At 33.5% G+C, this 26,543-nt stretch overlaps 2 protein-coding genes across 4 annotated transcripts in view; one reads left to right on the forward strand and one right to left on the reverse strand.

The window, feature by feature from the left end:
* The window catches only part of LOC136026884 (BOS complex subunit TMEM147-like), a 344,819-nt gene that overhangs the window by 173,789 nt on the left and 144,487 nt on the right, over positions 1 to 26,543 (reverse strand). The window lies entirely within an intron of this gene.
* LOC136026883 (uncharacterized) overlaps positions 5,467 to 26,543 on the forward strand; it is a 46,300-nt gene continuing 25,223 nt past the window's right edge. For 2 of the 3 annotated variants that reach the window (XM_065703685.1, XM_065703688.1), the window contains exons 1-3: positions 5,477 to 5,571; positions 13,919 to 14,035; positions 20,621 to 20,754. In XM_065703685.1, the coding sequence (XP_065559757.1) occupies positions 5,496 to 5,571; positions 13,919 to 14,035; positions 20,621 to 20,754 (327 nt within the window). In that variant the 5' untranslated portion in view covers positions 5,477 to 5,495. Of the gene's footprint in view, positions 5,572 to 13,918; positions 14,036 to 20,620; positions 20,755 to 26,543 lie in introns of all 3 variants that reach the window. The other variant, XM_065703686.1, reaches the window with a different exon arrangement.

Here is a 26,543-nt window from a genome sequence, read left to right on the forward strand (position 1 = left end):
TTAGGCTCCTTTGAATTTTATCTTTATATGAAACATCACTGGAGGTGGACTTATGCCAGATTTGCCTCTCACTCAATCGGACTATCTGTCTTGGCTTTTTTTACAATTAGAAATGGCTTGATGCCCACAACTACTTGATTTTAATTCATTTAAATCCATTGTATCTTTTGTTTTTCTTCAACTTCATGGCGATGTTCCCATGACTATTAGTACTATTCCATTTATTGTCTCTGATCATCTTACATGTTATCTGGTAATTTTGCCAAAGTTTAAATTGTGTTCACTCCATCAGTCAGATCAGATTTCAATCCCCCAGAGTACCTCTGATGATGCCTGGAATATACTTTGCCTGAGCAGCCTAAAATAATAAATAGTTCGGTATCATCGAAAAAATACAATTTTTTTTGTTTTCTGGATTTTTTGTTGATTTTTTTAAACGATTACGTTCAATGGATGCCTCTAGTTCAAGTTGGAAATGTATGTTCGTTGTATTGATTGCGCATGGCTCTTCGCTCATGCTTCGTTTTCAGAGGGTAATCCGCGGTGGGCATCTGTCCGTCATTTTCTTTGGTGTGTTTGTGTGTATGTTTTGTTATATTCTTTTGAGATGGCCCTGCTCTACCTGCCATAGAGCCTTGCGGGGGGTACACAATTAATGGTTTGTTTTATTGCTTAAATATATTGTTGATATATTTGTCTGTCATTTGGCTTATTTTCTATCCCCTTTCAAACAGAAGCGTTTCTTTCATGATTTTACTTTTTATAATATACTTTTAGTAAAATCAAGGCCCAAAAAATCAATTCCCCGAAAATAGAGACAAAGGAAAGATGTAAAAATAATACAGTTTCTAAGGTCTAGTCCTTTATGGATTAACTGACACTTTTAAGTTCAGCATGCTTAAATCAAAAAAAAAATATTGAATAAAATTATTAGTTTTGTATTATTGATGCTGTTTTTTTTTCAAATTAAATTAGAGAATCAACAAAATTTATCCTTGTTTTTCTTTTCTCAAATCAGGTCAAATTGACCACCATGGATTGACCAGTGAACCCATAGTTCTCCAAGAATAGTTATCTAGTTATTGCGTTAGAAGAAAAATATTTTTACTTACTAATTATCGAATTGATGGAATTTTCAACCGAATTATTTGTCAATCTTGCCTCTAAGTAGGATAAAACTGTCAGCAAGAGAGTTTAATGAGCGAAAGAAAGTATAGAGTAATAATTTTATACATAGACAGTTTATCAAACAATTTTGAGATACTCAAAAATGTTGCGATCCTGTGACCTTAATTAAATACGAACGCTTCAATGAAAAATAGGAAAAAGTGACATTAGAATTACCCATTCAAATTTTTTTTTATATTTCTTATTTAAAAGGAAGAGTTGTAAACAACGAGTTAACTGTTTTTGACAATGAACGTTTTTATAATGTAATTTAAATGTAAATTTGGTATCAGTTTCAAAGGGGCTTCAGGCTCATTTTTGAACTTCTCTAAAATATGTTTTCGTAGTTAAACAATACTGTTCGCTTAAGTCTGAGCTTAAAAAAATATCATTTCAATAGACAGTTTATTTTTTAGAGCCCTTTTTAGGCCTCTTTACTAAGATGCAGATACTGCTGCAACAAATGACTAAAAATAACTAAAAACGAATAAACACGGTTAAAAAACGACTAAAAAAGTGTTTCTAAACGACAGTAAAGATCAACGTTAAAATTTAACATGAGCAGAAATTATGCTATATATAAAAAAAATACACCATCAATACCTTATTTTTTACACCCAACTTTTACTAGTGTTGTCTCGAAAGTGTTTTAGAGTGCCATTAATAGAGTCACTTTAAATTTTACTAATTACGTTTCAAAATGCTGAAACTGAACATTTGATTGCTTAGCACAAATGCAAAATAACGAGCTCTAATATTTTCAATGTACCAGGGTAAAGAAAAACAAGGAAGACAAACATAAATCCGAAAATAACAACAAGAAACAATCACATTGCTTTTGTGCAGCTATAGCACAAAATTGCACATTGCTTTTGTGCAGCTATAGTACAAAATTGCACATTGCTTTTGTGCAGCTATAGCAACGATTCTTGAAGCAGTGATGTATAAAAAAGAACAAAATATTGAGGAAATAGCACCACCTCTATTTTCTCCCTTCATATTGTGTTGATATTTATCGTAATCAGAATAAAGCATAAGTTTAACTGTAGAATATAGAGCGAAGGGCGTAGGTGCATGGACAAATAACTTGTTTAATCCAGCTGAAGAAAGATTACGATTGCAAACTGGTGGTATGTCATTCAGAACTGATTTAGCTAAAAGTATTTGGTTTACTTTTTTATTGGTATCTTTTGCTTGGTTTAACTAGTGTTTTTTTTTGTATTTTAGTTACCCTTCTTATACGATTTGTTCATTTTCAAGCACAAAACTTGGGTGTAAATACAGGATGACTTCTCCTCAGAAGGAAACACAATAAAATTCTGAAAACAATTTAAAAAAATTTTTGAAATATTAACTTATATTAGTTCTAAAAGCGTTCCACTTTACCTTATCTATAATCCCATGCTCTGCAAATATATAGCCCAAATTGTATATTTTCCCTGCTTTTGTCAGTCTTTACTGTCATTTTAAAAATACTTCCTTTTTATTCTAGCTAAAGAGAACCCACGATTACAAACTAGGGATATGCTATTCGAAGTTGCTTCCCCTAACAGTATTTGATGTTTTTTTTATTGGTTTCCTGTGCTTGGTTTAACTAGTATTTTTTGAATTTGAATCACTCTAATTTGTTTTTTCTTCGAACAAAATATTTGGGTGATAAGCAGAATGACTTCTCCAAGACAAAAAATCGTAAAGAAGAGAAAAAACGAGGACAATAACAGCCACTGAAAAAAAAATATGCAAACTCTTCTGTCAAGACCTCTACTTGACCATCCTCAGTTTAGAATATGATATATATATATATATATATATATATATATATATATATATATATATATATATATATATATATATATGTATGTGTGTGTATACATATATATATATATATACATATATGTATATATATATATATATATATATATATATATATATATATATATATATATATATATATATATATATATATATATATATATATACATATTGTATATATGTATGTATATACTTCAGAGTAACGATGAATGGGTTATCTTATTTTAGTTTTGTGTTTTTCTTAAAGTTTTAGTTTTCTATATTTATCAGTTTTATTCTGCACTGAGGACATCAAGCGGGGGTCTCGACCAAAATGTTTGCATAACTATTTCACTGGCTGTTATTCTCCTCGTTTTTTTCTCTTCTTTGCGATTTTATGTTTGGTCATGATTAGCCAATGTGGTCTCAGAAATTATATAATGACTTCTCCTCAGAAGGAAAGACTATAAAACTCTAGAAAAATTTTGATAAAAAAATAAAATACTAACTAATGAGTTAGTTAGGTTTTTCTGCGCTGGCTGACGGATAAGTCGAAAACAGTGCCTCTCCATGTGGGCTCCCTTGTGCTTGGACCAAAGATCTTCGAGCGACTATCAAAGAGGATCTGATTTGGACGACACAGTATTCTTTTCAAGACGTTTTCCGAGTGTGGCCCTTCGTCTTCCGCATCCTCTGTTGTCAGGAGGAGTCTGAACGGGCTGTGTTCACAGGTGGGCTATTTCCCGCAAATCGGGCTATTAGATTTTAAGATTCGCGGAATAAGTGAGTGAGTCAAAACCCGCAAGGTGGGTTTTGGGGCTACACTGTTTCGAATCATACTACTTTTGGGCAGAAATTAGATTCGATAGAAAAAAATCCTGTTTGTTGCATCTATTTGGTCATTTACCTTCTTTGGAGTTATTGACCACAATATAATTATAATTTGTCTTGGACAGTTATAGAAGAAAACGGAAATGGAGGTCAAAACTGGCCACCCATCCACGTGTGCCAGTTTATTGCAAGCATACCTTATTGTAGCTTCTTAGTGCTAAATAAAAAAAAAAAAGTTTTTTTAACTGAAAGTAAGGAGCGACATTAAAACTTAAAACGCACAGAAATTACTTCGTATATGAAATAGGCTGCTTCCTCATCAACGCCCCGCTCTTTACGCTAAAGTTTGACTCTTTCTCTCAATTCTTCTTTTTAAAACAGTAAAAAACTTTAGCGTAAAGAGCGAAGACGAAGCAATTTCTGTTCATTTTAAGTCTTAATGTCGCTTCTTACTTTCAGTTAAAAAAACTTGTTGTTTTTTTATTTAATTGAGATAAGGATCAAATTGTCCGCGATTAGGAGACAACCGACAATGGGAATAGTCCGCGATTAGGAGAATACATGTAATTAAGCTTTCCGAGTGCTGGGGCCTGATATTGTATATATATATATATATATATATATATATATATATATATATATATATATATATATATATATATATATCAGTCAAAATACTTTAAAAATTACATCAGGGAAAATGACTTAAAGAATCACAAGAGCTAGTGATACTACCAATTGAAATGGTAACCCTGTCTTAATAATAGGGAAGTTTATCTTCTCTTCTGGAATAACAGTATGAAGATAAAGAGTATATAAACAGTATGAGAATAAAGTTCTTAGTTAACAGCATGCACAATTTTTTTTTATACATTATCAGAGTTACTTCTAGTTTAACTGCATCCTACCCACTAATGCCTTGATAAACCTAAGTTATGTCATAAATTTGTTGACTTATTTTTCAAGATTAGCATTACTAGCTAAGTGTTAAAGAGAATTTAGTAAAAAAAAAACTTGGCCAACAAAAGCGACTATTTTTTAAATAGCTTAATGCTATTTCCATGTCTTTGAAGGGAGGTAGAAAGATGGGATACAGAAACTCTCTAAATACAATAAATAAAATGTTCGTAAATGTTCCGAAGGGAGATTTTTGTTGTTATAGTAATTAGTCAAAAAAAGTGATAACTAAACCGTTGCTAAGAAACAGATCCCATTTAAGTTAACATATCACAAGTGTCAGTGACATCTAATGTTTTCTGAAGTAGTTATATTATTGAGGTGAAGAAGGAGAAGCCATCACCCCCTTTTCAGGTGTGGCAGATAAGTGTTAAAATTTTTTCTTTAACTGATGTTTTTCATTTAGTAGCATAAAGCCTTAATTTTTCATTAAAGTTTTACTGCCTTTACCGCAATCTTTAGTAAAAGTTTATTTCCTAAAATATTGTTTTTTTTCACCAGATCTAGAGTTTCTAATGTCAGAGTTTGTAATTGGAGATTAAAGTTCCTCCCCATCTTAACTATCCCGCAGCGCATAAACCTTAAAAAAGTTAGTCAACCAATCAACAACTGTATCCTAAATTTTACCGTGGATAATACTTTTATGAATGAAGTTGAAGTAACTTGTTTGCGCCCATTCCAATATTGCTTATTAGAATGAAGTCTTACAGTCTAGTCATTAGTTTTGCTTCAGCTCTTAAGACAATAAGATGTTCTCTGTGCTGTTTAAATTAGCTTTAACTTCCCTGTTCTTGGATATCACATTTTGTCAGCACAGTAAGCACAGTATGTTGAATTGAAAAATTAAATATTTTGAATTGCAAAATGTTGAATTGAAAAATTAAATATTTTGTATCTGTTTTTATGGTCCGTTGCCACAACAGCTATTTAATAAGCAACAAATCATCACTGGACGGCAAAAAACCATGTCTGGACTTTGATTAAAATCATTTGGATCATTTTGGCAACAGTTTATTCTATGGCCTCTTCTGACCTAACCACTATGATAAGAAAACTCCTACTTCATTATGTTCAGAATTTTTTATGTATTGGACATTCTAAATCAATTCAAGTTTAACAACTCACCTGCCCCCCCCCCAAAAAAAAGAATTCATAGTTATTTTCTAAAGTAAGCTGATTTTCGTTCTTTTCATACTTATGTCATTAATTTTTTTAAGGTACTTATGTCAACAGCAGTCAGTTTAGAATATCAAATTAAATGAAAAAACAAGTTTTTTTTAACTGAAAGTAAGGAGCGACATTAAAACTTAAAACGAACAGAAATTACTCCGTGTATGAAAGGGGCTGTTCCCTCCTCAACAGCTGTTTACTTTAGCTCTATACGCTATTAAATAAAAAAAAAACAAGTTTTTTTAACTGAAAGTAAGGAGCGACATTAAAACTTAAAACGAACAGAAATTACTTCGTATATGAAAGGGGCTGGTCCCTCCTCACGCCCCGCTCTTTACGCCAAAGTTTGACACTTTCTCTCAACTCTACTTTTTAAAACAGTAAAAAACTTTAGCGTAAAGAGCGGGGCGTTGAGGAGGGATTAGCCCCTTTCATATACGAAGTAATTTCTGTTCGTTCTAAGTTTTAATGGCGCTCCTTACTTTCAGTTAAAAAAAACTTGTTTTTTTATTGAATTTCTGAACGTTTTTGAATTAAAGCATGTTTTGATTTTGACTCTCCGCAGATGAATAATTAAAACGAAATTTGCATATTTATTTTTTTGGCTAAATGGCTTTCTCATAGTTTTGATCGAATGATTTTGGGAAAAAAGGAGCAGTGGAGGAGGCCTAGTTCTCCCCCCCCCCCAGTTTTTTGGTTACTTAAAAAGGCAATTAGAACATTTAATTTTTTACAAACGTATTTATTAGTAAAAGATATACGTAACTTACGAATTAGCTTACGTAACGAACTTTTGTATTCGTATGATTTTATTAAGTATATGAGGGGGTTTACCCCCTCAGCAGTACCTCGCTCTTTACAACAAAGCTTAAGTTTTGTCTCAATTCTTAAGAACGACCCCTGAATCACAAAGGCCGTAGAATAAATAGTTGAAATTACTAAAAATACTTTAGCGTAAAGAGTGAGGTATTGAGGAGGGGACGAATCCCCTCATATGCGTAGTGATTTTTGTTCGTTTTAATGCTGCTCCTTACTTTCAGATGAAAAAACTTTTTCATATTTATCTTTTTATTGTTTTTTTTTTTTTTAATAATGCTGGAAAATCCTACGCTCCCTTCATGGAAATTTTCTTCCCCTATGACGAATTACTCCATGGAAATTTCCCCCAGAATATCCCCTTCTTCTCAACAACTCCCCGAACCAACCAAAAAAATCCCTCTGAAAACGTCCGTACACTTCTTAATAACCATTACTATATTTAAGCACAGGTCAAAGTTTGTAACTTGTAGCCCCTCCCACGGGGACTGTGGGGGAGTAAGTCGTCCTCAAAGACATAATTATAAGGTTTTTCGACTATGCTGAATAAAATGGCTATCTCAGAATTTTGATCCGATAACTTTGGAAAAATGACTAGCGTGGGAGGGGGCCTAGGTGCCCTCCAATTTTTTTGGTCACTTAAAAAGGGCACTAGAACTTTTATTTCCGTTAGAATGGGCCCTCTTGCAACATTTTAGGACCACTGGGTCGATACAATCACCCCTGGGAAAAAAAACAAACAAAAAAACAAACCAACAAATAAACACGCATCCGTGATCTGCCTTCTGGCAAAAAATACAAAATTCCACACTTTTGTAGATAGGAGCTTGAAACTTCTACAGTATGGTTCTCTGATACGCTGAATCTGATTGTGTGATTTTCGTTAAGATTCTATGACTTTTAGGGGTTGTTTTCCCCTATTTTCTAAAATAAGGCAAATTTTCTCAGGCTCGTAACTTTTGATGGGTAAGACTAAACTTGAATAAACTTATATATTTAAAATTAGCAGTAAAATGCGATTCTTTTGATGTAGCTATTGCTAACAAAATTCCGTTTTTTAGAGCTTTGGTTACTATTGAGCCAGGTCACTCCTTACTACAGTTCGTTACCACGAACTGTTAGAAAGTTTGACTCTTTCTCTCAATTCTAGTTTATAAAACAATAAATAACTTTAGCGTAAAGAGTGGGATGTTGAGGAGGGAACAGCCCCTTTCATACACAGAGTAATTTCTGTTCGTTTTAAGTTTTAATATCGCTGCTTACTTTCAGCTAAAAAAAAATTTTTTTTATTTAATTTCTGAATGTTTTTGAATTGATGCATGTTTGATTTTGGCTCTCTGCCAATGAATAATAAAAACGAAATTTGCGTATTAATTTTTTTTACTAAATGGCTTTCTCTTAATTTTGATCAGACGATTTTGAGAAAAAGGGTGGGGGAGGAGGCCTAGTTGCCCTCCAATTTTTCGGTTACTTAAAAAGGCAACTAGAATTTTTATTTTTTAACGAACGTTTTTGTTAGTAAGAAATATACATAACTTACAAATTAACTTACTTGACGAACTTCTATATTCATATATTTTTACTATGCATATGAAGGGTTCGACCCCTCGTTAATACCTCGCTCTTTACACTAAAGCTTTAATTTTGTCCCAATTCTTTAAGATTGACCCCTGAATCACAAAGGCTGTAGAATAAATAGTTGAAATTACTAAAAATACTTTAGCGTAAAGAGCGAGGTATTTAGGAAGAGATGAGCCCTCCGATAGGCGTAATAATCTCTGTTCGTTTTAAGTTTTAATGCTTGTCCTTACTTTTAGAGGAAAAGACTATTTCATATTTATTTTTTTCATTTTTTTTAAATAATGCCAGAAAATCCTGCACCCCCTTCATGGAATTTCTCTTCCACCATGACAAATTCCTCCTAGGGAACATCCTTCCATGTAGCCCCCTCTACTCAACCCTCCCCCCAAACCAAAAAATCCACCTGAAAAGGTCTGTATACTTACAAATAACCATTACTGTATGTAAACGCTGGTCAATATTTGTAACTTACAGCCCCTCCCCTGGGGACTGTGGGGGAGTAAGTCAGCCCCAAAGGCATAGTTATTATGTTTTTCAACCATGTTGAACAAAATGGCTATCTCCGATGACTTTGATCCGTTGACTTTGGAAAAAAATGAGCATGGGAGGGGGCCTAGATGCCCTCCAATTTTTTCGGCTATTTAAAAAGGGCGCTATAACTTTTAATTTCCGTTAGAATGAGCCCCCTTACGATATTCTAGAACCACTTGGTCGATACGATCACCCCTGGAAAAAAAAACAAAACAAAAAAATAAACACGTACCCGTGATCGGTCTTCTGGCAAATAAAACTAAGTTCGACATTTTTATAGATAAGAGCTTAAAACTTCTACAGTAGGGTTCTCTGATACTCTGAATGCGACGATGTGATTTTTGTTAAGATCCTATGACTTTTAGGGTTGTTTCCCCCTATTTTCCAAAGCAAGGCAAATTTTCTCAGGCTCGTAACTTTTGATGAGTAAGACTAAATTTGATGGAACTTATATATTTAAAATCAGCATAAAAATTCGATTCATTTGATGCATATATCAGTACAAAAATTCCGGTTTTTAGAGTTTTGTTTACTATTGAGCCGAGTCGCTGCTTACTACAGTTCGTCTCCACGAACTTTTTGATTTAAAAAATAACCGAACAATTTAGACAATTTTAATATACCTAGGAGTACATCCAGGCCCTAAACATGAGGGGATGGGACCGAGATTCTCTAGTGACAAGGCTGAGAGTGTTATGTTCAACAAAAGCCATTATCTAGTCGGTCATCAGCTTTTCCACTCGGCTGATTAATTTTGTGTTGATTCCATCAAAGAGTTTTATCAGAAACTTCAAGTTTCCTGTGCTACGAAACTTAAATAAAGTATCTAAAATTCAGAAAATTTGTGGAAGTATTTAAAATTAATAATTAATATTGATTACTGGGGGGGGGAATGAATAAAAGAAAATTCCCCCTCTTTATGTGTGCGTGCACGCTCTAGAGATTTTGAAAAATAAATTGAATTCTGAAAGTCTACCCGTTTTGTCAAAAAAACCTTTGGATAATTTTATTTTTGTTCTGCACGCAATAACTATCAATATTCACAACAGAATTACCATACTTCCAAATCAAAGTGTACTGAAAAGCTAGAAAAAATCAATTACTTCTTAATAAGTATTAAATTAGTATTAGTGTTTTATTAAATTAGTATTGATTTCAATTAGTATTAATTAAAAAACATGTTATTTCAACAGAAAGTAAGGTGCAATATTAAAACTTAAAACGAACAGCAGTTACGGGTATGAGGGGGGCAACCCCCTCCTCAATGTTACGCTCTTCACGCTAATGTTTCTTAATACTTTTAGAAAATCTTTTTATTGTTCTAATTAAACGATCCATGTGGTTCAAGAGTCGTTCTCAAAGAACTGGGACAAAATTCATACATTAGCGTATGGAGAGAGGTGTTGCGGAGGGGGCAACCTACCTCATATACGTAATAATTTCTCTTTGTTTTAAGTTTTAATGTTGCTCCTTACTTTCAGTTGAGAAAACTTTTTTATATATTTAATTTTTGATCTTCTTTAAATAGTGCCAGGAAGTACGGCTTCAAAACCACGGAAAACCCCCCTCCCCAAGGAAATATCCTCTAGGCAATTCAATCCTGGTGAAGATTTACCCCGGAAAATTACCCATAAAATTTCCACGCGTAAAATTGAGTTGGCAAAGAGAAATCAAGACATATAAAGAGAATTTCGAATGGAAATTCTGGAAAAATCCCCCAGTGCAAAATTTCCCCTGAAAAAGTCACCCCCTAGAAACTTCTTTCCACATAGGAAATTTCCCCGTTGAAAATCCCCCCCCTTTCAGCTATGCTGAACAAAGTGGCTATCACATAATTTTGATCGGACGATTTTGTGTAAGAAGTGGCGTAGAAGGTGACCTAGTTGTCCTCCAGTCTTGTTGGTCACTTAGAAAAGTCACTAGGACTTTTAATTTCCTTTCGAACGATCTCTCTCCCGATATTCTAAGACCACTAAGTCGATACGATCACCCCATGGAAAAACAAACGAATAAACCCGCACCCCTGACCTTTATTCTGACAAAAAAATACAAAATCCTACATTTTTGACTTTTTTCAATTTTGGGGGATGTTTCTCGCCTTTTTCGAAAATCAGGCCAATTTTCTTAGGTTCCTAGCCTTTGATGGGTATCACTAAGCTTGATGAAACTTATATATTTGGGATCAGCATAATAAGCCGATTCTTTTGATATATCTATTTTTATAGGAATTCCGTTTTATAGAGTTGTAGTTACTATTGAGCCACGTCGCTCCTTACTTACAGTTTGTAATCACAAAATGTTTGATGAATTTAAATCAAGGGTATTAAAGTCTTCAACCTCCTACATATTACCATAGGCCTTACAAATTGGGATAGCTTGTTTCCTACCGTCGTTACCCGTTGTTTTTGTTTTCTTTGCGCTTACGAAAAGACCAGGTTCTTTGGCTGGACTAGGATTTCAGGGACATTTCGTTGCTGAGCCTGTCTTAAACGTGATAGGAGGGTTAAATCATCAATGAAATCTTTGCCAAAGAGAGTACGGATCTTGTTCTGCGGAATTCCACGCGTGACATTGCACATTCGGAGAATAATATTGTTTTTTTGTAATTTTTATTACACTTGCTATTTAGTAACAAATTTTTCAATGCTAATAGTTTTAGATAGGTAAAGTTAAAAAAAATGAATTTGACATATTTAAAATCAACAGTAAAAGATTTTAAATTATATTTGAAATCAGATTCTTCTGATTTCAGTGCACCTTTCAAAAAGGGCTTTAAAAAAGCTTCCTACTCTAAATAACCACCTGTTAATTGACTCTGTTAATTGATTTGCAGAAAAAGTCAAACTTTAGCGTAAATATCAAGGTAATTAGGAGTGAGCAACTCCTTCACATACAGAACAATTTATTTTTGTTCTGAGTTTTAATATTGCTCCTTACTTTCAGTTGAAAAAACTTGTTTTCTTATACTTAATTTCTGGTCGTTTCTCAAATAACGCTGGTAAATTTGGCTCAGCCTCCATGTAAAATTATCTCCCCTCACAAGAAAACCCTCTTTGGAAGTTCTTCCTACGCAAAATACATCCCACCCCTCGTAAAATTCCCTCCAGACAATTCCGTTCTCACTGAAAAATCCCCACTATAATATTTCTTGCAGACGGTTCATCCTGAAAAAATTCTCCGTAGCATACTTTGATTTGAAAAAGACTTTAATCGTTTTTCTAACTACTCCAGAAATCCCCCTGGTACATCTCCACATGCAAAATTGAGTTGGCAAAGAGAATGAAATACATATAAAAAGAATTTCATTTAAGAATTCCGTCATATCCCCCCAGTGTAAAATTTACCCTGGAAAGTTCACCCTCGGAAATTCCCCTCCCTATGGAAACCCATCCGAAGCACAAAACCCTCCTCTCTGAAAAGTGTATTTATGCTTGCCAATAACAAATAGTATACACGAGCAATGGGCAGATTTCATAACTTACAGCCATTCCCCCTAGGGCTTGGGGAGGGGGGTCATGTTACCCATAAAGGTATATTTACTGTTTTTTCAACTATGCTGAACAAAATGGCTATATCAAAATTTTGATCAGACGACTTTGGGGATAAGAGGGTTTTTGGAGGGAGTTAGTTGGCCACCAATATTTTTGGTCACTTAAAAAGGGCCCTATAGCTTTTAATTTCTGCTTAAATGCACCCCCTTGCGATCTTCTAGGACCCCTATTTTGATACGATCACCCCTGGAAAAAAAAACAAAAAAACAAAAGAACACACATCCGTGATCTTTCTTCGGGCAAAAAATGCAAAATTCTACATTGTTTTATATAAGAGCTTGAAACTTCAACAGAAGAGTTCTCTGATATGATGTGGTTGATGATGTGATTTTCATTAAGATTCATTGAAATCTATGGGGTTTTTTCCCCATTACAGAAAATCAGGCTAATTTTCCCAGGCTCCTTACTTTTGACTTGTAAAACTAAACTTGATGAGTCTTGATATATTTGGAAGAAACATAATAATGCAATTACTTTGGTATATTTATTGATATAAAAAGTTTGTTTTATAGAGTTTAGGTTACTATTGAAAAACTTACTTACTACCTGGAAAAAAAAAATAATTAAAGATGCATCTGTGATCTTTCTTCGGCAAAAAAATGCAAAATTCCACATTGTTGTTTATAGGAGCTTGCAACTTCAACAACAGAGTTCTCGAATATGTTGAACATAATGGTGTGGTTTTCATTAAGATTCCTTTACTTTTATTGTGGGTTTTCCTCCATTTAAAAAATCTGGCAAATTTTCTCCGGCTCCTTTTTTTTGAAGGGTAAAACTAAACCTGATGAATATTATATATTTGGAAGCAACATAATAATCCAATTACTCTGATGTATCTATTAATATCGAAAGTCCATTCTTTAGAGTTTTGGTTAATATTGAGCCGAGTCACTTCTTACTTACATTTTATCGCCATGAACTGGTTTGATAAGGATCATAAAGCTTATGTACTTTAGGAAGCTCATGTAAAAATTGCAGAGAATTACTACTTTTATTGTCTTAACCACCATAGAAAATAATTACAAAAAACTATGTCTTTTTTGTCCTTCATATGTCTCTTCGTCTCTTCTTCGCAAAACGATTAAACCAAATTGTGACGCCCTCTCCGTTTTTACCAATACCCATTCCAAGCCCATAACAGATATAGCCTCAAAACTAAGATCAATATGAAATGTATGCTAGTTTATTACTTTACAGTTACTAAGAATATTCACCCTATCCGCAATATAAGTCAATAAAACACATTCTTAATACCGCCATTTTCTGCAGTTGAAAAACCAAAAGACCAATTAAGACAGGGCTTAGCAAGGTTAAATAGTAATCAGGCTCTGATCAGTAACCTGCAGATAACCAAAGCCAGGGATCATAGTTGAAATTAAAATTTAACATAATCAGATTGCCCTTTTCTAGTGATTTGATTTGTTCTGACAAAAAGGCCTTTCCGTACTTACCATGCATTGCCAAAATAGTTTGAACTCCAGAAGCTTTCTATAAATCAAAATGAGATAAACTTTATTTTTCAGTGCAAAAGCTCTTACGCCATCGTGTCATAACGGATTTTGATGAAATGGAAGGTGATGAAGAACAAATTCGTAACATATGCTGCAAAAGAATGATGCATAATTTGATTATAGGAAAAGGTAAGGATCTAGGCATATTTTATATATATATATATATATATATATATATATATATATATATATATATATATATATATATATATATATATATATATATATACTAGCTGTTGGGGTGGCGCCACCCCAACACCTAGTTGGTGGGGTGCTTCGCGCCCCCCCAAGCCCCCCCGTGCGCGTAAGTCGTTACGTGCCATATTAGTTACGCGCCATTGTAGTTGTGTCCCTGTGTCCCACCTGTGAATAGAGATAGATATATATATATATATGTTTTTAACTACGTAAAACATGCGAATATACAACATTCTTCGCTGTCCCATTGTCTGTGCATATAAATAGATTGTCAGGTTTACTGACTCTTGAACATGCAACGTATAATTGTCCATGGGAAAAACAATCCGTATTCAGATCTATACCTCATTATTCTAATGATGTGTCCCTGTGTCCCGGTCGTCATTTATATTCCCTGTGTCCCGGTATGGTCGTCATTTGTGTCCCGGTATACCAGTTTGTAATTTCTCTTTGAGTATCTCGGTCGTCATTTATATTCCCTGTGTCCCGGTGTCCCGGTCGTCATTTGTGTCCCGGTCTGTAATTTCTATTCGAACAATCCCTGTGTCCTGGTCGTCATTTATATATCCCGCCTGTGCCCCCGGCGTCCCCGTTGTAGTTATGTCCCTATGTCCCGGTCGTCATTTATATTCCCTGTGTCCCGGTCGTGATTTGTGTCCGGGTGTCCCAGTCTGTAATTTCTCTTTGAGGTTCCCGGTCGTCATTTATATTCCATGTGTCCCGGTCGTCATTTGTGTCCCGGTATGTAATTTCATCAGTTGACAAACATGACGTCAGTCGACAAACAACTTCATGACGCATACAGCTCAATCCTTATAATGACGTCAGTCGACAAACATGACGTTAGTCGATACACAGATATGACGTCACTCGACACACACACACACACAGACAACTTATTTTTATATAGATAGATATAATGTATTACAGGTAATTATTTGATTAGAAAAAAACTTTTTTCCTAATTTAGCAATTAAGATGAAAAAAAGAACTGGATATTGACCTTACTAGCCTATCCAATCACCTAGGCTAAGACAGTATGATCAATTCGTCAGCCAAATAGCAATGTCCCAAATCCTTCAAATGTATTATTAATAAATATAAGTCGTTGTACAACTACAAGCAAAAGCGCTTTAAATCTAATATAATATTCCCAAGTGATAGCCTGCCACCAGGGCTCCTCAGAGGAATACACACTTGCCATTATGGTTTTGACACATTAAATTTCTTACCCTAGCAAGTGGTGCGCCTGCCATAAGAATTTACGGCATCGCCTTGATTAGTGTCATTTGAACAATATATCTGCAAAAATAAAAGTAACAAAAATATACATACAAATTTTAAACATACTCTCCTTCACCAATGAAGAACGTCCACAGGTTATCCAGTTGAAAGTGCAAAAATAAAACAGTCATGTATTAAAAATGATTCGTCAAATAAAACCTCACACTTCTTGAAAATTTTTAAAGAAATTGTGTTCTTTGTCAAGCAGAGAACAATTTCGCATTTTCAGCACGTTAATACTAATAGACCATTGGAGACGTTTCCTGCATATTCATCTTGCGTTTATACAGCTCCTTGGCCGTACAGTCATAGCACTTCGGTAAGTGCGGTGATGCAGTTACTTGTGATGAAGAAATTTGTTTGTTTATACACTCTAGACATGATCCTGAGTTCCACCTTAGAGTAGTTCTTAATTATTATATTGACGTCGTGCCTCTAAGCTTCCAGAATTGAGCAGAAACTTGACAACACTGTAACGAAATTTGATAAGCTGTCTCATATTTCCAGAAACGTCCAGACCTTCTAACTCATTGAAAGTATTTGCCATTGCTGCAGCTACAAAATGATAAAACAGACACACAGTTAGATTTTTGGTATGCGTTTCGAAACGATAATAGCCAACCACGCGGTTTGTGAGATCAAGCAGAGGTCAGACAAGCATAGTACAATGCCAGCTGAAAATCCATGTATATCGAGACTGTTTCTCAAAGTGGCGGCTCCTTGGTGGAAATGTAAGTCCAGAATGAGTCCTGAGGAGCTGGAAAGTACAATATTCTCTAGTCCAACATGATCAGGGTTGTTGGGGACGTATTGATTCAGATTTGATATACATTTTAAGGTATCATATTATCATTAATTGAGCAGATCCTGCCGTTGGACAACCAGGGAAAAAATGTTTTTAAGGGCTTGCTGCACCTTCTTAATTCTATTTTTTGCTGTTTCGTCGTCTTCTGCTTGTGAATCAATAACAAATTTCAAACTTAAATGAACTGTGAAGAGCCTGTCTCTACCACAGAGAGATGGTTTCCACTCTAAATGTTTCAGACCAGTACACGCAAATTTGATACAGGCAAGTTTGAGGCTAGCCATTATGCTGACAACACCAATAAAATCGTGAGATCGGTTGGAATAACTTTCAAGCTTTTATGGCTGACCAACTGATAGATCCAAAATTCAATACATTCTGATAAGATCTCCGGGTAATATTGCAATAAGAATCGTTCAGGATTCCAGTCATCATGGTCCTGGAAGGGGTTCGGGACTTCTTCAGGGTCAAGATGACCATAAAATCATTGAGATTTCTTTTAAAACAGCGTTACTGTTACTTTGTCGGAGCTTAAAGGCTTAGCACGTGTTGCTAGAGATAACAATCGTCCCATTCATCATTTTCAATGTTCGGAAGAGCATCATAGCTGCATGATGATGGGATGGCTACTTTAGCTGGTCCGTGACAAGAGTGTGAAGATAACAAAAGTGATTTTTGATCCATTCATCGTTATCGTTTAAACCAGAGAGGTCGAGGTCGTGCTCATCAAGCAGCCAAGAGTACTAACCAGTGAAACTGCAAGAAACAAACACATTCAGTTAGCTTTAACCAATCGGCTGTTTTAAGTTTAAAAATTAAACAATTAAGAATCCCTACTATTTCTATTTGAATCTAGGTTTGGACTATGGAAAAATCAATATACAGTTTTTATTCTTTCTCGCTTTTTTAGTACCCGTTTTATTAAGTTTCTGGGTTGTCCATGAAAAAAGACAAATTCACAGTCAGAGATTAATTTCTAACAGGAGGTGGAATGATCTAAAAACATTATGGAATTTTGGAATTTATTGCTTTTCACGAAGGACTGAATACAACTTTTAAAGAACTATCGATTTGTTTGGAATTGACCATGTTCCGGTTCAGCTTTTCCATGCAGATCAACTTTGATTACACCTCAATTTTTTAACCATTATCAACAGCGACATAATTTTGTAAAAAGTCCTTACCAAAAGGTTTAAAAAATACTTTTTATATCTCTCTGGAACAAAAAACTAATTTTATTTCAATTATGGGTAGCTTTCAGATAGTGCAACAAGAAGCATAAAAAGACAGGGACGATCAAATGGATAAGACACATGAGGTAATAGGGGCAGTAATAAGACAACTAAAGATAATATTATATAAAAAAAATCTAAATCCTTTTTTGAAATCAACAAAAGATTGTTCTGAAAACTTTTAATCAAAAATTCATGTGGAAAAGCTTTCAAAAGTAAATAAAGGACCAATCATAACTATATACAACTAAAACAAAGATATAGCTTACACAAAGCAAATCAGTTTTAGCTTTTTCGATTACTCAATTGGGGCCGATTTTTTCAAAGACATCGATAGGTAGTGTTAGGAGGCTCCACGAGAGAAATGGGAAATTAAATTCTGAGAACTTCGATAGGCATCTGAATTTCAGATGCCAGGTAAGGTAGAATAGGGTCCTGCTGCATGTTCAAGCTAAAAAATCTTCAAAGAGCACATTAATATGACCAAAAACTCTGAATCGAACCTTTAACATCTTTATGCATTATTGCAGAAACCTGGTAGTTCTGATAGTCAGCAGACGATTTGTGAAAACTACTAAGCGGGTTAGGAGAGGAAGTACACAGGAAGTGGGATTGCAAGCCTCAGGCTGGGGTTTTTGACCATGGATATTCTCATGGTACCCTTTTGTACTTCCAGCCTTTCTATTCCTCAAATTCAGCCCCAAGTGTAATTTTGGGTGCCTTATTGTGCATTATAATGGAGTCATCACGTTAAGTTTATAAAAAAACACATAGATATGAAAATAGTTCCACCATTCAATAAGTTAAACACTTTTTTATGATGTTTCTTTGTCCCACTAGTAGTGGAAAATAATATGAAGAAAAAGGAGAAGAAAAAAGGAGAAACATTAAAGCTTGCCATGCAAAAAGTAGATTTCCTTGTTGTCCAAGATGGAGACTGTTTTCTTCTTCTATAGGGTTCTTTAATCATGACAATTATAATGGTGCACTTTTTAGTTTGATCTTACGCTATTTTCTTAATTATTTAGGCTAGAGGCTATTTCACCATTTTCCAGGCTATTTAGGCTTTCAAAATGTCCGAATTTTTTTTCATTAAAATATGTTACTATTAAATATAATCTAACTAGTCGTTATGCTTGCAAAGTTAAGAAAGTTAAAACTTGCAAATTCAAACCCACAAAATCACTAGAATTCAAATAGGAGATAAGATCTAAGATGGGAAAAATGACTTCCTCTGACTAAATAAATGAAAAAATGTTTTTAAGCGTCACTAAGACTCAAAGAAGGAAGTTTGTGCTTGCAAATTAAAACCTAAGAGTTTTAATTATGACTACCACTCTTCTTAGAAACTAAAATCGTGAAGAAACCGTTCAGAAGCTACTAAAACGAAAAGGAACAAGAACGAAACGAAATAATAAGCAGAATTTTCTAAAATATGGTTCTTGTTTGGCTTGATTCATTCATATTAAAGTGTGTTTTGAGCCGAAAACTAAATGCTGGTAATAAAGAATAGAAAAAGCCCATAATATAAAAAACGAAACAAAATAAAAAACGCAAATAAAGACATAAAAAACAAAATCATAAAAATTCAAACAGGAAAAAAGATCAATAAGGAGCAAAAAATAATTAGGAAGGAAAAATAATAGCATTAGAAAAAAATAATAGAAAAAATAATGGAAAATTCAATAATAGAAAAAAATAGTAGAAAAATTAGGGAAAAATAATAGCCCTCGGGCTAAATAAATTAAAAAAAATGTTTCTAAGTGTCATTAAGATACAAAGAAGGACGTTTATGCTTGTAAATTCAAACCTAGAAGTTTTAATTATATTTATCACTTCTCTTAGAAACGAAAATCGTGAAAAACCCTTCAGAACCTACTAGAATGAAAAGTAACAAGAACGAAACGAAAATAATAAGTGTAATTTTCCAAAATATGGTCCTTGTTTGGCTTGATTCGTCCATATTAAACATATATGAATGTACTGTGGCTCTAGCCGGAAACTAAATGCTGGTGAGAATGAATAGAAAAGGTCTAGTAAATGAAAAACAAATTAAAATAAAAACGCCAACAAAGACAAAGAAAGAACAGAAAATCACTAAAATTCAACAGTCAATAAGATCAATAAGGAAAGAAAAATACCTCCCTCGGGCTAAATAAATGAAAAAAAGTCTCTAAGTGTCACTAAGTTTCAAAGAAGGAATTTTATGCTTGCAAATTCCAACCCAAAAGTTTTAATTATAAATATCCCTCCTCTTAGAAACAAAAATCGTGGAAAAACCCGTTCAAAAACTACTAGAGCGAAACGCAAATAATAAGTATAATTTTCACGAACATGGTCCTTGTTTGGCTTCACTCGTTAATATTAAACAAATATAAATGTACTGTGTTTGTGGCCGGAAACTAAACAATGGTAAGAAAGAATAGAAAGGGTCGACTAAATGAAAAACAAAATAAAAAGTAAAGAAACGAGAAAAAAGACAAAGAAAGAACACAAAATGACTGAAATTCAAACAGTCAATAAGACCGCTAAGGAGGGAAAAATAACTCCATCTGGCTAAATCAATGAAAAAAAAATGTTTCTAAGTGTCATTAAGATTCAAAGAAGGAAGTTTATGCTTACAAATTCAAACCCAAAAGTTTTAGTTATGATTATCACTCCTCTTAGAAACGAAAACCGTGAAAAACCGTTCAGAAGCTACTAGAATGAAAAGGAACAAGAACAAAACAAAATAATAAGTGTAATTATTCAAAATATGATTTTTGTTTGGCTTGACTCGTCCATAGTAAACAACTAGAAATGTACTGTGTTTTGAGCCGGTAACTAAATGCTGGTAAGAATGAATAGAAAAAGTCTACGAAATGAAAAGTGAATAAAATAAAAAATGCCAACAAAGACAAACAACGCAAAAACACTAAAATTCAGACATGAAATAAGATCTCTAAGGAGGGAAAAGCAACTAAAATCACCAACTCAATATGTACTTTACAACTGATATTGTATTTTACAACTTTAACACTGAAGTACTTAGGTTGGTTTTCAGAATATCATATAATATGATTGCTCTTGTGAAAAACTGAATGGTGCACATAAGAGCATTCAACCTTGAGTTTGAATTCCAGTTATTTCCCACTCCTTCTTCTAAATATTCAATTCCCTATAAATTCATGTGTATTAAAATAGCAATTTGTGTAGGGGCAAATGGAGAAGATATTGAGGTTGATGTTGGAACCTGCCGAAAAGGCTGTGCTAAGAAGGCTTCAAAAATTAAGAAAAGGGAATTTGAAGCTTTATTAAAGGAGACTGACCCAAAGATTAATCCAATTGAGGTAAATAGATTTTATTCTCTTCACTCATAACTTAAAAATAAAATTGGAGTCGTATCTAAAGTCAAGAAGAATAATCAAACAAAACTTGCAAAAACAATAAAAAAACTAGGAAAGATTGTTTTGTTTAAGACAAGAAAACTTTTTTGCGAATATTATGCCTGTTTAAGCGACAGGATGTCTTTTCCGCAAATAAGAAAAATAAGGATAGAATAGCTATAAAAAAACCCATTAAAACAAAAAAAAACAGTTAGACTTCTAAAGGATGAGAGGAAAAACCAAAGTGATGCTGCCGAAAATGAAAGCAGAACCTCAAGAAAGTCTCTATCGCCTTTTGCATACGATTTTAAACATAATTTTCACAGCTATTATTTTCTTTTAAAATGTAGTTACTTATATTCATTTTAAGCTTGATTTACGTATTCAATTTAAGTTTTACTTGTTTTAATTTTAACATATTCAATTATGTTAATATCTTTTATATGATTTTTCTATATGATTTTTGATTTAATATCTGTTCATTACAGGTTTCTTTTATTTTTGAATAGTAATTTCTGGTATTTTGACTTTAAACGTTATAGAAATTAATTTCTGCTGATCTTAAGTTTAACAGGCTCTTTACTTTTCATCAAAAAACTTCTTCTTCAGGATTTTTTTAAGTAATCATTTAGAACATATCACTGACCTCTTTTTCTGTATTGAATTTTGACGCCATAATGTCCTAACGCTTCTAATGTCCTTTGCACTGGGGATAGCAAAACACCCAGCTGTCTTTTCCGTTTTAAATATTATTAGTTTTTGTGACCACGACAGACATATAAGAGCATTGATTTCGCTTTCTATTTATTCGCTTTCTACTTATCAACACGGATGAAGTATTATAAACACTCTTTGCTTCTTTTTTCTTTTTTTTAAATAAAGCTTTTTCATGTAAGTATATTTATTTCTAAATTAAGCTTTTTTATGTACACTTTTCTTCAATATGTGTACAAAATGGTACTAGTGATAGTAACAAGCTATAGTAACAGTGATGGTTTAATGATAGCAACAAGCACTTGCAGAGGGTGTTGAGAAGAACAAATTGACTTAATTTTTTTTTTTTTAAATTAACTGCGAAAAGATGTTTTCATCAATCTGTTTTTTTTTGGAAACCGAAAATACCCTGAAAGTTTCATCATGCCCATCATGCCCTGAAAGTGAAAGTCCCCCCACCACAACCTGAAAGTTTCAGTTTGATGCGCTTAGTCGTTATTAAGATTCTACTGGTACCCCCTCTGGCAATCTGTATGCATATAGTATGTTTTGATTTAGTTCAAATTTCCCCTCAAAATTTTCCCAAATTTTCACAGCAAGCCTTAGTAGCACTCTCTACTGAAGCAGTAGTTCTAGTAGCATTAGTAGTAGTGGTAGCAGTAGTAGTATTTTTAGTAGCTGCAGTATTGTGCAATTATCGCCTTTTTGGACATTTGATCATCTCATTCATCATTTCCTGAAAGTCCCAACTAAATGCACTCAGTCATTCCTTAGCTATGCCCTTTTGGGAGCATGCATGCACGTAACGTGTTTCAAACTCCCCTCAACATCGTTTCCCAATAACCAATACTATATGTAAACAAAGGTTGAATCGCCTAAGGTACAGCCCTTGCCCCGAGGACTGTGGGCTTGAAATCACAAAGGCTAGGGCTTTCTGATACGCTAAATCTTGTGATGTGATTTTTGTTAAGATTCCTTGGCTTTTAGGAGGTGCTTCCCCCTTTCCTAAAATAAACCAAATTTTCTCAGACTCGTGTCTTTTCATGGGTAATACTTAACTCAATGAAACTTATATATTTGGAATCAGTGTCAAAGCCAATTTTTTGATGTATCTATTCATGTTAGAATTCATTATTTTAGAGATTCTGTTACTATTGAGCTGTGTCGCTCCTTGCACAAAGTTCATTACCACGAACTGTTTGATTAAATATATTTTAAAGATTTTTACTCTTATGACTTTCATAAATACAAATTTCTGAGAGCTTCATGAATAAATACTAACCTATAATAAACTCTCCATTTGCAGTCATTAGTACTTTTTAGTAATCCTGGTTAGTATCGTGATGTTTATTTCTCGTTGTTGAAGTTACGACCAATAAAAACATACGGGTCGATATAAAGATTGTTTTCAGTAAATGCAAACGACGTTTTGGTTTTTAGAAGGCTTAGGGGGCATTAATCCTACTCCAGTTTGTGGTAGTCTCTGTTGGTTTTACTGAAACCAAGATATCATTGATAATTAATTGCAATTTTTATTCGTTCCGGGTTTCATTTATTTATAAATAGTGACTTATTTTATTTTTAAGCTGAAATTATTGTTAGAACTTATTTATGTTCGTCTTTTGTTAAATGCAACTCTTTACTTTTCTTAGAAAAACTTCTTTTGTGGAAGAAATTTTTTTAAATGAATTCGCCAAAATAAAGCAAATGCTTTGTCACTTTCAGCGTTATAGCAATTATCCCATATTTTGTGTTTAATAATTTTTTTTTTAATTTAGTCCGCCCTCCAGTTGACTATAAAGCTAATGCTAAGAGCAGAGTAAAATTCTTCATATTCATGCACTTTTTACCTTTTTTGGGATATCGTCTTTTTCTAAAAAAGGCGAGAAGTGGAAACCCTGCAATTGAGTCTTCCTTTAAGTTCTACATATTAATAAATAAGGAGCTCCTATTAAGGTCCAAGATTGTCACCCATCGATGGGCCCTCATATTTCTTTATAAACGATTCGCTTCAGTATATGTAATGTGTCGTAATTGTGTCGCCTTCCTTTAAGAGACTCACAAATCGTCGCTGTCACTTTCAAGGTATAAGAAATAAGAACTGCCATTACGCTATTGCAAAAAGGCCGAAGGTCATTTTGCCACCTCTCTACACAGGGATCCTGCCATTCGGAATTTACAGAATTCACACTAAACTTCAGATTTGATTACTCACATAAGTTTTAATATGCAATATCATTTTTACTTTGTACTTGCATGATACATTTGCCAAAATCAAAATGGCAAAGTGACAATAGGGTGAATCCGAATTTAAGGTTTGCAAATGATGTAAGAAAAATTAAGGATATATCAAAGTACTTATTGAGCTATTAAGTAATTAGTTAAGCTCTTAAGCTATTCAATATAGCTATTTTTGTTATATAGTTATATTATAGCTTATTTATTATAGCTATCTAAGCTATTATGCTATTAAAGCTATTAAAGTACTAAAGAGAGCGAAAATGAAACCTGACTATTCAGATTGGCTAAGTAGGAATTTAAACCATCATGTATATCTAAAACTGACTGAAAATCAGGAATTGAATTTCCAAAGAATGATCTCCATATGTATTTATGATAATGTAGGAGGAAAAGAACGCAAAATTTTTAAGTGGGTGAAAATTAGCAAATCTAACCTAGGCATACTGCACCAAAGAGCTTAAGTATTTCACCTGAAACAAGCGATTTTGCAACAAAGTTGCAGCCGAAACTTGTAAAAAAAGACGAAGTTATATATATAATCGGATTTGTTTGTTTTTGATCAATCCTTTCATCGTTCCAAAATTATGATTTACTTAAATTTTTTCTTAGAGAAGAATCTAAACTTGCTTTAAAAAAGGAAAATTATAGTATTTTCGACAATTTTCAGTCAGTTTTTCAATGTATTTTTAACTTAATTGAAAAACCTGCCATACATATTCAAAAAATCTAATTGTGCAGACGAACATTACTGAATCTCAGCTATAGAGTGATACGAAAATTTTTGCTTTTCAAAATTTGCGCCAAAAGGAAAAGATAATGTATTTAATCAGATATGTTAGTTTCTTATCAATCCATTCACCGATCCAAAATTATGATTTACTCCAACTTCTTCTTAGATGAAAATCGAAACTTGCTTTAAAGAAGGAAAATTACCGTTTTGTCAACGGTTATCAGTCAGTTTTTCATCGTGTTTTTAATCTAAAAAAAACAAAAAAAAACTGTTAGTCAAATTCCGAAAATCTAATTCTGTGGATGAACATCACTGAATCTCATCTATAGAGTGATATCAAAATTTTACTCTTTCGTTGATATTCAAAACGGTAGGAAAGCAGAAAATCAGCATACCAAAACTTGGACTAGGAGAATAGTCCTTAAGGAGATTTAACTTTCTTTGAAGGTTTGATCGTCCTGGGAATCAATGGATTGTAAGTGCATGAATTTCTAAGGACAAAAAGCGTTATGAAATTTGAGAAATTGGTATTGGTTGGTTTATTTATTTATTTTTATTTTTTATTATTTATTTTTGTCAGCAACACGGACAAAAATATGCCACTAGCCTAACAATTTTGAAACATCAAAAAAAAAAAAAAAATCTGAGAAAATATAAAATGACTTCATAGGAAGAAAAATGTTTTATTGTAATGTACATGGTATTTTCAAACAGTTCGTGATAACGAACTAGTAAGGAGCGACCCGGCTCAATAGTAACCGAAACTCCAAAAAACGGAATTTTTATATCAATAGTTACATCAAAAGAATTACGTTTTAATGCCGATTTTACATATATAAGTTTCATCAAGTTTAGTTTTACCCATCAAAAGTAACGAGCCTGAGAAAATTTGTCTTATTTTAGAAAATAGGGGGAAACATCCCTTAAGGGTGATAGAATCTTAACGAAAATCACACCATGAGATTCAGCGTATAAGCGAATCCTACTGTAAAAGTTTCAAGCTCCTATCTACAAAAATGTGGAATTTTGTGCTTTTACCAGAAGACGGATCACGTATGCGTGTTCGTTTTTTTTCAAGGAATGATTTTATTGACCCAGTGGCCCTAGAATGTCGCGAGAGGACTCATTCTAACGGGAATTAAAATTTCTAGTGCCATTTTTTAAGTGACAAAAAATTGGAGGCACCTATGTGCCCTCCCACGCTCATTTTTTCCCAAAGTTATCGGATCAAAATTCTGAGACAGCCTATCTGTCCAGCTTAGTCGAAAACATAATAACTATGTCTTTGGGGATGACTTAATCTCCCACAGTCCCCGGGGGATGGGCTGCATGTTACAAACTTTGACCATTGTTTACATATAGTGATGGTTATTATAAAGTGTACAGATGTTTTCAGGGGGACTTTTTCACGTTGGGGTGGGTGTGGCTCGGGGGAGGGGGTTACGTTGGAGGATCTTTCAATGGAGGAATTTATCACGAGAGAACAGAATTTCCATGAAGGGGGCGCAGGATTTTCTAGCATTATTTAAAAAAAAACAATGAGAAAATAAATAAAAAAAAAAATTTTCACCTGGAAGTAATGAAGAGCATCAAAACTTAAAACGAACATCAAATATTACGTATATAAGGGAGTTCGTCTCCTCCACAATACCTTGCTCTTTACGCTTAAGTATTTTTAATAATTTCAACTATTTATTTTATGACCTTTGTGATTCAGGGTCATTCTTAAGGATCTAGGATAAAATTCAAGCTTTAGTGTAAAGAGCGAGGTCTTGACGAGGGGGCAAGCCCCCTCATATGCGTAATAATACACAAATATAGAAGTTCGTTACGTAAGTTAATTCGTAAGGTATGTATGTTTATTCCTAACAAAAACGTTCGTACAAAAAAAAATTGGAGGGCAACTAGGCATCCCCCCTTTTTTTTTATCAAAATAGTGCGATCAAAACTATGACAAAGCCATTTAGCAACACCAAAATTAATGTGCTAATTTCGTTTTAATTATTCATGCGCGGTGAGCCAAAATCTAAACATGCATTTATTCAAAAACGTTCAGAAATTAAATAAA

The sequence above is a fragment of the Artemia franciscana genome, chromosome 5 (assembly GCF_032884065.1).
Source record: "Artemia franciscana chromosome 5, ASM3288406v1, whole genome shotgun sequence".
NCBI classification, from domain to species: domain Eukaryota; kingdom Metazoa; phylum Arthropoda; class Branchiopoda; order Anostraca; family Artemiidae; genus Artemia; species Artemia franciscana.